At 48.2% G+C, this 12,544-nt stretch overlaps 1 protein-coding gene and 1 pseudogene across 1 annotated transcript in view; both read right to left on the minus strand.

Annotated features, from left to right (window-relative positions):
• The window catches only part of LOC127192954 (40S ribosomal protein S19-like), an 877,505-nt pseudogene that overhangs the window by 35,837 nt on the left and 829,124 nt on the right, over positions 1-12,544 (minus strand).
• Dscam (DS cell adhesion molecule) overlaps positions 6,921-12,544 on the minus strand; it is a 574,658-nt gene continuing 569,034 nt past the window's right edge. The window contains exon 34 of the mRNA XM_051150389.1: positions 6,921-7,844. Coding sequence (XP_051006346.1) covers positions 7,489-7,844 — 356 coding nt within the window. The 3' untranslated portion in view covers positions 6,921-7,488. The remainder of the gene's footprint in view (positions 7,845-12,544) is intronic.

The raw sequence follows: 12,544 nt of genomic DNA on the forward strand, positions 1-12,544 counted from the left end.
GTGAGCAGCTTAGGAAGCAGGATGGGAGATCAGACAGAACATGGGACACTGGAGAGAATGTGGTGGCCAAGCAGGACTCTAGATAGACCTCTGCTGGAATGTGGTGGAGGGGAGACAGAGGCAGTAGCAGAGCCTGTGCTGCACAGTGGAGGTGGAGCTGAGCCAGAAGGCCAAGAGGAAACATCCAGAAGGTGGCTGGGTTTGGCTTGAAATCTCAGGGGAGAAGCTCCCCTAGCATTAGGGATGATAGAACATAAACAACAGAATGCAGAGGGTGGTAAGAGCTGTGCTTGTTGAGGCCATATTGAAATTGTTCAATGAGTGGCATCTGTATTGGGGAACAGACTCTCAGAACACACACACACACACACACACACACACACACACACACACACACATACCTGTAGGAGCTTTGGAAGACCCTACCCCCCCCAAAAAAAAACTAAGAAGTACTCCAAAGAAGAGGAATGTGAACCAAGGAGGAAGAGCACAACTCCACTGCTACAGGGAAGGAGCCATGGTGAGCGCTGTAAAGGGGTACCACGACCTACAGGGAGCGCTGTAAAGGGGTGCCACGACCTACAGGGAGCGCTGTAAAGGGGTGCCATGACCTACAGGGAGCGCTCTAAAGGGGTGCCACGACCTACAGGGAGCGCTCTAAAGGGGTGCCACGACCTACAGGGAGCGCTGTAAAGGGGTGCCACGACCTACAGGGAGCGCTCTAAAGGGGTGCCACGACCTACAGGGAGCGCTCTAAAGGGGTGCCACGACCTACAGGGAGCGCTCTAAAGGGGTGCCACGACCTACAGGGAGCGCTGTAAAGGGGTGCCACGACCTACAGGGAGCGCTGTAAAGGGGTGCCACGACCTACAGGGAGCGCTGTAAAGGGGTGCCACGACCTACAGGGAGCGCTGTAAAGGGGTGTCACGACCTACAGGGAGCGCTGTAAAGGGTGTCACGACCTACAGGGAGCGCTGTAAAGGGGTGTCACGACCTACAGGGAGCGCTGTAAAGGGGTGCCACGACCTACAGGGAGCGCTGTAAAGGGGTGCCATGACCTACAGGGAGCGCTGTAAAGGGGTGTCACGACCTACAGGGAGCGCTGTAAAGGGGTGCCATGACCCAGCCACAAGGGAGGCAAGTACAGTGTCTACCAGGCAAAGGGGGAGATTTACTTTTCTTGATGTGTAAGATTTGATCACTTTTACATATCAGATGTGAGGGAGTCAGGGGCTGTAAAGATCCAGGGATTTGAGAGCAGTTGCCATCCAGATCCTGGAAGAGACCAGCTGTGGGCATCAGGACAACACTGTCCTCTTGTCCCCAGTGGTCAGCAAGGGCATGGGGTCAGAGGGAACACAGCAAAAGGAGAAGAAAAGAGAATTTAGGAATTGTTGTAGAAGGTGAGCCCCGGCTGCTAAGGACCTGTTTGGGCTTCCGCTGTGCTGGTCTTGCAGGTGCTGCCTCAGTTCTGGTCCTCCAGTTTGCATATCCAGGGGAGAGAAGGGAGGTATCTTATCGGCAGGGGCGGTAGACTGAGGGGGTGACTGGGACCTCACCACTCTGGACAGACCCATGTGCCTTCGGTCACTTCTACTGATGATCACATACAGGATCCAGCAAGAACTGCTAAGGGTGGTGTTTGAGCAGAGCTCTGCCTACAGAGCACCTTTTGTTTTACAAGCCCTTGGGAAGGTTATTCTTTTCAGCAGCAGCAGCAGCAGCCTGTGAGGTTTTCCGCAGCCCACGGCGCCTTCAACCTGCAAACAACCTGTTTCCCTTTTCTTCCTGTCTCCTCCCCAATAAAGAACAAACACAGAAGTTGGGTTTGGTGGCTCACATCCATAATCTGAGTATTTGAGAGGCTGAGGCAGGAGGATTGCTGCAAGTTCAAGGCCAGACTGGTCTACACTGTCTTAGACAAACAGATAAAGCAAACACAACATGATGCTCAGTTTACAAGTTTATTAAAAAGTTTAAAATCTGCTTTCTATACCAGGCTCATGGACATTTGGACTACCATTTTACATCCCATAATTCCCCTGCAATGAACCTTAGAAACATTTATTTACCTGCTTGTGCTGTGCCTGTGTGGAGTGCTGGGAGCACAAAAACAAAACTACCACCACCATCAACAAAAAGCAAATGAGAAGTAGCCTTGGCCTCACGATGACTTTCACACACTTACTGTGGGGGATAGATACTTAGAAGATCTATCTCCCTGGGGGTGTTGGCAGGATTTGAAGATCTGGTCCAGCCAGCCATACAGAGATGCCCACAGCGGTTGACTCTGCTTGACATCTCGTGGTGAGCTACTGGAGGTGTGGGTGCTAGTGTCAAACCTGGGCATGCAAAGCACACCAAGTATCTTTTTTGCTGTGATATCATGTACCGTGCGAAATCTCAAAGTGTCCATGCAACTGTTGTGTTCTGTAGAGTGAGCACGTGAGGCAGGCAAGCAGGAAGGTCTTTGAGGAGGGTGGACAGTGATGTAGCAGTGGGGACGTGCCGTCCTCTCACGCTCTGAGGAGCCTCTATGGAAGCACTGTCGTACTTCTCAGCTCAGGGCAAGGCTCTGGCTCGGCTCACTGGAGTACCAGCACCTTGGAATTGTTGAGCGTCGTCTTTTGTTTCATGAGTAAGTGAAGGGACATCCTTTAATCCAAGACACGTGGAGCTTCACAGTGAACCAGCTGGAAAAGTTAGTCCCGGAGGGGAAGGGATGCTGTGAGAACGGCCACAGGGCTGGCTTTAGGCACACTGCTATCTCATCCTGGAGGATGGTTGGAGAGCTGTGAAGGTAGAAGGCATGTCCATTGGGTTGAGCTTGTCAGTCGCTGCATGAACCGTGCCTTCTCAACGCAAGGTCCTGCCTCCCATTTGCCTGGCATTGACTCTTGGGTCACAATGTAGGGCCATCATCATTCCATCTGAGAAGTGGGACTTCAGAAGACATGCTTAATTTTTGTATTTAGAAATGGGTCTCTCTACAGAATTCAGCAGTAGGGGACCCTCTGCATAAGCCAACTCCGGAAGTACAACCCAGCATCTTCACACAGGGTGCTTCAAGACTCTGGTTCTCTTGATGCTCTGGTGCCAGATGGATCCAGGCCCTGCTGTGCTCACTGACCCAGCCGCCAGTGCGCACACACAATTGTATGCCCTGCTACATTTTCCCCAGTGCTGTCTCCTGGAAATAGAATTCTGTCCTCTCCGGGGAGACAGAGCTAGGACTGATAAACACATCTTTCTTCTCACAGTGTGCTTGAAGTGTCCTGGATACAAAGGCTTACAGGCTTTGTTTGGGGGAGGTAAAGCAAGCACTCCACCAGGTTCTCAAAGTCACTTTCCTCAAGTTTTATAATTTGTCTGGAAGTGAGAGGTTGGGAAGAGAAAGGGAACCACAAGAGCAACAGTAAAACAAAAAACTGACCAACACTTTCACCAAAGTCAAAGCACTTATGGGTTCAGGTTTGAGCTGCATCCTGCATCTCCAGAGTACAGGGAGGGAATTGCGCTGTGTGATGGTTTGTGTGCAGGGAGCTCGTGTCATAGCTGGGACTCTCTGAACTTAGGGTGTTTACTGTGCTCTATTCTGGAAACTGAACACTCGGGCATGTAAGATGAATTCCTCTCTGGATGGAGGGGATGGTCTTAGGTAGCATAAGTTACACAGTGAGCCAGATGACAATAAGTACGTGGGTAAAGAGCCAGTGTAGACATGGGATACTGGGTTACTGTGGTGTGATGTGGGGACTGATGGGGGGGGGGGCGGTCCTATGGAGAAGGTAAGATGGTACTGACTTTGGAAGGTAGGGTGTGCTCCCTGACCTCCTGGATCTCAAGCGACCTGTGAGAGCATGAGCGCAGACTTTCTCTGTCTATTGTCTGGGAAGTCCCAGGTCTGAACACGGCATATGGCTACCCTTGCCATGGCTTTGTCGCAAGAGGGGGATTTGTTTTCATTAGCCTCAAGAAAACTCACCTTCATTCACCAGGGACACACTGACTCTGTCTTTCAAGGTCACTTTCCATTTAAACCTCCTTGAACAAAAAGTTTTACCCAAAGTTCCTCTTGGGACGACATTCCTGACTGTACGGTACCTGTTGGGCAGGGCACTGAAGATGCTCTCCCAGCACATAGCCCTAGATCTTGCCTGATGACCGTGATGGTTCCTGTCAGTGAGGCCCACCCTCTTCAGTCAGTAGGGTCCTACCCATAGCTACCGTCTGCCCGAAGTGGTCCTGTCTTACAAGGGCGTAGACATGTCATGGCGCTTGGACAAAAGTAGACTTCTGCGCTCCTTCCTGGTTTGAGCCCTTCCTAAATGTTGCAGCTATGTGACTTAGGAGACAAATAGGGAAAACTTTTCCTCCCATTTCATTTTCCTATGCTTTGACAATCATTTTGGATCAATAATCGAGAGGAGAAGCTATGTAGTCTCCAGAGCCCTCAGTGTTAGTATGTTTATCTAAGAGCCGAGGTCATCTTAGAAAGTTAAAGTAAGACTTTCCAACGTGGACCCACTGTTAAGACCTTTAGACCTTTCTAGGCCCAAAGCTGGACAATGACAAACTAATCCTTGGCTTCCCAATCCCAGGGTGCTTTGCATCACTCCCCAGAGTGTCCTCGTTGTTTTTTTTTTTTTTTTTTTTTAAAGGAATCATGTCATTCATGTGTCATGGCATCATGTCAGAAAGACCTTAACTGAGAAATTGTTTATTTTAAGAGCCATGTAAGCAATGGTGGTGTTTCCTGTGTCTTAGGATAGTACAGGAGGCTCTTGTCACAGTGGTGCCAAGGGGACCTCAGAACACTCATGACTAGTTTCATGCTATTTCACTGTTCAGATTTTACATCCTTTTTTGCTAGCCTTGTTGTGGGTTCAAAATAAGAGCATCAGGTAGACATGTGAACTAAACAGAAGCACCAAGGTCCCTGGAGAAGTGGAGGACACTGTGTGGTTCACAAGAACCTCTACTTGCTTACTTTACAGAGGAGCTATTTTTTTTTGGTCATTTGGAGGGATGAAAGGAGTCTCAGTTCCCTACTAACTGTTCCCCCATTTACCCAATAGCTTTTAGTCAGAGACTAAAGAATTGATCAAGAGTTGACGATTCTAAGAGAAGACTGTGTCAGTCTGAGAGCTGGAGTAACCCCTGGGTCATGTTCTTTAGAAAATGACAATACACCTTCACCACATTTAAGTTCCCATACACCTGTGTGAGGACATAGAGAATCCAGTGACCTCCCCGCAAACACACCAGAATGGAGACAGGAGGGCACAGAGAAAAACTCAGTTACTGCTGTCATAGCGGCCTTTTAATTCACAGCTCTATACCTCTTTGTAGACAGTAGTATCCGGCCCCTATTTGAGGCAAGGGTGGGGGGGTGTTTATACAGTGCCTGCATGTGGAATTCATTTTAATTAGCATTTTCAAGGCAGAAATCTTGCAAGAAATCCATTGCAGAAGCAGACATGTCGAATCTTTTATTTTTGTACATCTTGGGAAAAAGAAATTGAAAAGAATAAACTTCCAAGTGTGGGAACCCTACAACGTTTAGACCGATGAATGCGAGGGTCTTTATCTCTCTCTCTAGAAAGTAGCATCTTGATTCTTCTGCATTCATGGAATGTCCAGAATAAATTGTGCTCTGAAACCATGGCAAGCTGCACACACCTCACATTCACATAGCCCCTAAAGTCAGAGCTGTCGCGTGGTGGTGACAGAGTCTTGAACCTGCTCTGCCTGTGTTCAGGAGGTAAAAACTCTGCCTGGAAGATAGATGGTGGGAGGGAGGGTGGAGAAAGAGAGGGAGGGAGGGGGCAGGGAGTGTTGTAATCTGGTTCCAGATAGTAGTCACTGTACCAGTTTTTTCTTGTGGACTCCATGAGGGCACGTGGGGACAGTCTGAAGAAGTACTTGTGTGTGGTGTTCCTGGGAAGTGAAGAGCTATGGACCTTGGGTCAGGTGTTCCAGTCAATGCCAAAACACTAAAGTGATAGACCTGGGTCGTCTTCCCTGTTAGGGATGGCATCTAGAATGGGGTTTTGCTGCCTCAGAGGATGGCAGGTTCTTTCTAAGGCACACTGTGGAAGAGCCAAGGGATGTGGGATATGGTACCTCCTGTTTGTGAGTCGGCTCGCTGTCTGGGTGAGCCCACGACAAAGCATTTAGACAGAGAAGAAGGAAAATAAAAGCTTGGAGTTTAGAGGAACACCCTTGTATATGGGTTGATTTTTCTCTGGGTGCCAAAGAGAGGACTGGAGGCAACGCATCTGAAGATGGTCTGCTGTGAATCTCACCGCCGGTCACAGTGGAGACGGGGCAGGAAAAGGAAGGTGGGGCTTGTCAAGTTAGGGGTGCAACAAGAAACTTCAGGGGTGAGCAAGCATGTCTTGTGAGGAGCCAGAGAGTCCTGTGGGCTTTGTGTGCCATACTGCTACCCAACTTGACATCACAGCACAGAAGCAACCACAGACAATGCGGATGGAGCGTAGGGCCTTTGGACTTCTTCCAATAAAACTTTATTGACAAAGAGCAGTGCGCTGGATTTGGAAATGGCCTGCCAACACTAATGAGTCAGAGAGCAGGTCCTGAAGCAGACAAGGACCTTAGTCCGGTGAGAGGCCCAGGATACTGGGTGGAGACCAGGCTGCCTTTGGTTTGGTTTCCATCCGCGGAGTTGTGTCATCTTGTCTCTTCCCAGCAATTCCTGAGCTGTTCAGAATTTAGCATCTTTTTTTCCCCCCGAGATTGGGCACTGGGTCCAGTCATTTTGTTCACAAACACCGGTATGAGCAGGAAGGAGGCCTGAGCAATGGGTAGGGGACATCAGCAGGACATGCAAATAAAGGCAGACCACCTTGTCTCTTTTATTTCTCTTAGACAAAATGCAAAGAGTGTCTTGTCAAATTAAAAAATAAACAAAAGGAAAACAGAATGGGTTTTCCCCCTCCCCACCCCCTCACTGACAGCACTCATTCTAATTAACGACAGAAAAATCAAACCGAGGGCCTGGTTCCCGGTGGGAAGGAGAGGTGTGCAAAGGTGACGGAAGCTGTCCCCTGCCCCCATGTCAACGCTCCTCTTCAATTCACAAATAGGCTAATTTCCCCCCATTTCCTTTCTTGACTCTTGTGTGCTAGAACTTCTTCTGTTCAGAAGGTTTAATGAGTCCCCATGCACTTTGTAGAAAATCAGTAAAAATGCTATATCCTGTGAAAATCATAAAACTGGACTTCTTTCCCCAAAAATCAGATGCCCAGGCGGATGGAGCCCACACTCAGACCGAGGAAAAGCAGAGTAGTCTTCACACTGTCTGTGGCTTCAGTGTTTCCATTCTTCTTCTTCTTCTTTTTTTTTTTTTTTAATATATTTTGGCAATTTTCTTTAATTATAAATATTGGAATTCCGTAAAAAAAAGGTAGCTTTGATTGGATCGTTTAAATTGTATTTACAACCGCTGTCCAGCTGCGCCCTGTGTTATACCAGGGTGTATGATTTTGCGTAGGGATTGTTTCCTTTCAAGTGGCCCCGAGAGTCCAGCAGCGACTCTTGAGAGCTGCTTATTTTAGCTGCCTGGCCCAGCTCCGCACCCTCTCGCTGAGGTAAGGTGGCCACGGCCCCTTGTTGCCACGCCTGCTGTCCTTCCCTTGTGGAAGAGGTGGAGGAAGAAGCCTCCATAGGGGTAGGCTCAAGGACCGTGGGGCGCTTCAGGGTCCGACTTTTCTGGGGTTCCAAGCACGCTTGTCCTAAACTCAGGTCCCTGCTGGTGCCTGGTGCACCCCGGTTTAATAAGAAGTCCATTCGAAGGTATGGAGGCAGGTGTATGAGGTCGCCTGGGGACAAACACAGAGAGTTAATAGTTTCATCACTTGCTTAACAGGCCAGAACATCTTGGGAACCCACAGTGGGAACTTTGCTCTAGAGAAAAAGTTCCTACTGTGTTGAGGTAGGGCGGGGTGGGGCATTTCTCGCATTAGAGCGCACTCCAGAGAGGCAAGTGAAGTGGTCTTCACACTTCTTTTTCCATGGTCCACAGAGCACTAACTGTAGTTCTGCAGTATGAGAGCCTGAGAGATGAGCTAATGAGGTCCAGACACCCTTACGTCAGAGGCAGCCTGTCTGCTGGATATGAACTGTGAGACCAAACCCCCCATGTGATTAGAAGTGTGAGGGGCCAGGAGGCCAGAGTCAAGGATGGCTAGAAAAGGGGACAACTCGAGCTACTCCTGAGCCACTGTGAACTTAGGCAGTTGTTTGTGACAGACTGAGGTGAAAGCCGTACAGCCCCGCCCCCTTTCTCACCCAGGCCTCTCCCAACCACCTCCTTCATCTCCTCTGTCTTGCCATGCTGTGGCAGAGCTCAGAACAGCTTAGACCACTTAGTGACTCTACTTCCTTTGGCCTCCATGGTGTCATGCCAACACACCCTCTTCTCTCCTTCCTTTCCTCTGAGATCCTCCTATGGTGACAGGGAAGTTAAGGCTGCCCTGGTGACTTTTTCTCCCCAGTCACCTCCTTTTCCCATGATGTCCCGTCTTGTAAGGACAGCACTGACTTCTATGCTTCTTCCCCCTCTCCTAGGTCTGAGGTCTGCATCACAGTCCCTGCCTCGTCCTCTGCTCTTCTCTCTGAATTCCTCATGAGGATATTTCTAAGCAAATCCCTTGCATGTCTCGTCTGCCTCACCGTCCATTTCTTTCTAACCCTGAACTGTCTGACATGGCACCTGCAGCTTTCAAGCAGAGAAAGGCATTGTCCTGGAGGTCACCATGGCCTCCGGTTGCCATGGCTTCAACCCTGGCAACATGTGATGCTATTGGCACCCGTCTGCCTCGGCTCTGTGGTTTCCAGCTGCCTGGGCAGCTCTGATCACCACTCCTCAGCCTCCTTGATTGCGCCCCTCTTCACCTCACAAGGCAGAGCTATCCCCAGCCGCACTTGGGAGGGCCAGTTGCTTGTGATATCTGTTTACCGACAATTCTCCTTTCTATTCTGTAGCCTTCTGGGCCCCAGGCACGAACTTCCGAAGCTTTGCGCGCTTACATATGCACCCTGAGTGTGAAATGCCGCAGCCTGCAAACCCAGGTCAGAAAGGCCAGGCCTCATGCCCTCTCAAACCCCTAAACACCTCATTCTCCTGTGTGTCCAATACTGCTTAATGTTGTCAGTGTCCTTCTAGATATTAAAACATGTCTCTTTTGATACCTTTCTCTCCTGGTTACTCCATTTCTAATGGTATCTTTTGACTTGTTTTTGTCCCCTGTCTCCACGACCCTGGCTAGAGCCATAAGTCCACTCCAGAACCCCCTGCAAGGAGTCAGTGTGCTGTGATGAACCCCTAAATGCAGCCGCACTCTGTGGCTTGAGATGGACTCAGCCTGGCATTTAGTCTCTGCTATCCTGAAAGGCACACTGATCACTCTCCAGCCTACCTATGCTTACTGTCTTTGTCACTTCAAAACCCTCATAGACACAGATTGTTTGAGCAGCAGGCTGAGATGACCCCCACGGGGGTGGGGGGAGAGGCTATTCCTTCCCATCTTGAGGCCTCAGGAAGTCGCTATTTCGGCACCCATGCCAAGTGAGCACCTCAGGCCAGAGAGGACGATGGCAGCAGGCGGAGCTCCAAGTGAGAGAGTGTGTGGAGAAGAGAGACAGGATGGCCTGATCTTGGGAGGGGACAGCTGCGGGATATGGATGGCCGGTGCGAAGTCTCTCCAGCTGTGAAGTGGCACTGGAAAAGGGAAGGGTGACTCCCTCCTGGTTTTAAGCTCGGATGACAGGGTGGATGGCGGGCTGTGCTATGATTTGAATGTGTCCGCACACTGGAGGCTTGGCCTCAGTGTGGTGCTGAGGTCTTTATAAGAGGTGCGGTCTAGGAGAGATCCTTGGGACAATTGGGGATGGACCTTGGGAGATGATAGATGGGGTCTCAAATCTCTAACTGCTTCCTGTTCTGAGAGGTGACCTTTTTGTCACATTTCCACTATCTACCATGGGCCCCACGAGAGCCAGCACTATGCTTTTTGTGGGTTAGGCCTTCAACACTGAGTTAAAACTTATTTACTTCATAAATTTAACCCGCGTTTGGTATTTGGTTATATCAACGGAATCAAATAAAAAACACAAGCCACTAATTATGAAGTTTTGTGTTGGGGGAAAGATGGCGCAGGATAGAGGATGGATTGGCTTCAGGCATGTTGAGTTTGGATGGGCATCTCCCATGCCGTCCCTAGCACATCTCAGCCGTCTCCCCTTCTGACTGAAGTGCCTGAAAATTCCTGCTTATTTTGTTTCAGAGTGTTCCTGGGGCTCCTTATTTTCCTGTAAGTTCAAAGTCCCACCCATATTGTCTGCAGCAGGGGTAAACTCGGCACCCAGAAAGTTCTATGCTTTCTCTACTGAGCAGTCACCGGGATGCTATTCACCATAGTTTATGGCATAAGGCTTCTAGAAAGAAATAAAACCAAGGCAAGCACTGAAACAGCAACTTAAATGACCTTTTCCTCTTTTCAAAAACAATCCCAATTTCTTGAGATTTTCCCCAGAATACGAGAAAGGATGACCCTATTTTTTGGGAGTTTGCCAAGTGATTTCCTTGTGTGTCACACTGGCATGCCTCTTGGTTTTGGTAGTGTGGAGATTCATTACATCCCCTCACTGGCTTCTCCGGGCTGTCTTCGTCCTGCTAAGAACTGATGAGGAATTACATGGTTTCATTAAGAATCATGGTGTGTCAGTCACCCACATGCCCTGTCCAAGTTCTGAGTCTGACTCATAAAATCCAACATACTCTAGGTCAATCCTGACTTCACGCATAAGACCAAGTCCTGTGGAAATCTATTTATAAAATACTCAACAAATTGACCATGGCCCTCCACTAGAGTGATCTGACACAATCTCCTATCCTTCTGAACAGAATTTTGAGCACTGAAAAAACAAACAAACAAACAACCAAAAAAACCAAAACATCAACCAAGAATTTAACATTTTAAAATGAAACCTTATAGTCTTGAAAACTTTATGGTCCTTATCTTCATTCTTGTTCTTCTGGACTAATTATGTAGAAACAAACACAAAACCATTAACAGAGATGCCATTTAGGAAGGAGGGAGAGAGGTCCAGGAAGATGGTCCAGTAGAACCGTTTGCTACATGACTGTGAAGACTGGAATTTTGATTCCCAGAGCCCAGATGAATGATGGGTGGATGTGACTTCTTGCCTGTAATCCCACAGCTCTTATGATGCAGAGAGGCTCTTTGGTGCAAGCTGACCCCATATTGACAAGCTCTGGGCTCAAAAGAGAAGTCCTGCCTTAATGAAGAAGGCAGAGGATGAAAACACACCACACACACATGCACACAAAATAAATACGATAGAAATCTATTTTTCAATGTGAGGGACCTGTGCTACCTGAAATGTGAGAAATTTATATATATATCCAATTTGCTAAAAATTAGTGTTTATTCCAAAAGTCAAATAAACAAATTATATTGATTTACTCTTTTATTAAATTGTGCGAGTTTTTTTTTTTTTAGCCTATTGTCCTAGTGTTTGAGATCAGGTGGATTGCATTTACCCCAAGGTAAATGTTAAAGTGCCAAGTAAGAAGATCTGAGCTCACTTCTGAGATCTGACTCCATCGTACATGCTTGGTGTATTTGTAATATGCTAGGACACGCTTGGACCTTGGTCTGCACCCCACTTACTCTTCATCCGATTCCCAGACAGTAGTGAACCCCATCAAGGCCATAGCATCTCAGTCCCAACCAGATTATAGATTGCTCTTGTTTGAGATTGGGTATATCAAAGACAAACATGTTCAAAATGGCAAGATTGCTCAGCAGGGAAGGTACTCGTTACCTCCCCTGGAGATCTGCGTGGGATTCCCAGGGCCCACATGGTAGAAGGAAAGAAAGAACTTCCACAAGCTGTGATCTGACTTACACACACACACACACACACACACACACACATGCATGCTTAGGCTCACACAGTGTGAATATGTAAATAAATATTTTTAAAACATAGTGCCCAAGATTTCTGCCCTTAGCATCAAAGTTCTTACTTTTGATGTAGTTACCCAAAGGGTTTTAAGTAGGTTAAAACAAAAAAAGCATAGTTAGAAACGTAGATCTTTCATAAGAAACTAGAAAGATCTCCACAACTAGGTCTCCATGCAGGCTCTGAACACCTCATATCTCTTAAGGAACCAGAGTTGACAGGCAACGCTTTTACAGAGTTAGAAGCTTTGTGAAGCTGCTGTCATTGGCCTCTTTCTATTCAAATATAAGGTAGAGTGCGTTGTCTAACCAGTGCTCAGAGCAGCTCTGTCAGCCGTGCGAATGTATCAAGTGAACATGCTGAATAATGCATGCGCTAGTGGGGGAGGAAGCGCCAGGGTGGTCAGTGCTGAGCTGTGCCTGTCGTCAGCACTTTGTGTCCGTGGAAATCTAAGCCCACACTCTAGTTTAAACACCGGCTGGGAGGTGGTAGTGTCTTGAAGTCTGGTGTTTAGAACTACGTTCCTCAG

Source organism: Acomys russatus, chromosome 8 (genome assembly GCF_903995435.1).
Source record: "Acomys russatus chromosome 8, mAcoRus1.1, whole genome shotgun sequence".
Taxonomy (NCBI): domain Eukaryota; kingdom Metazoa; phylum Chordata; class Mammalia; order Rodentia; family Muridae; genus Acomys; species Acomys russatus.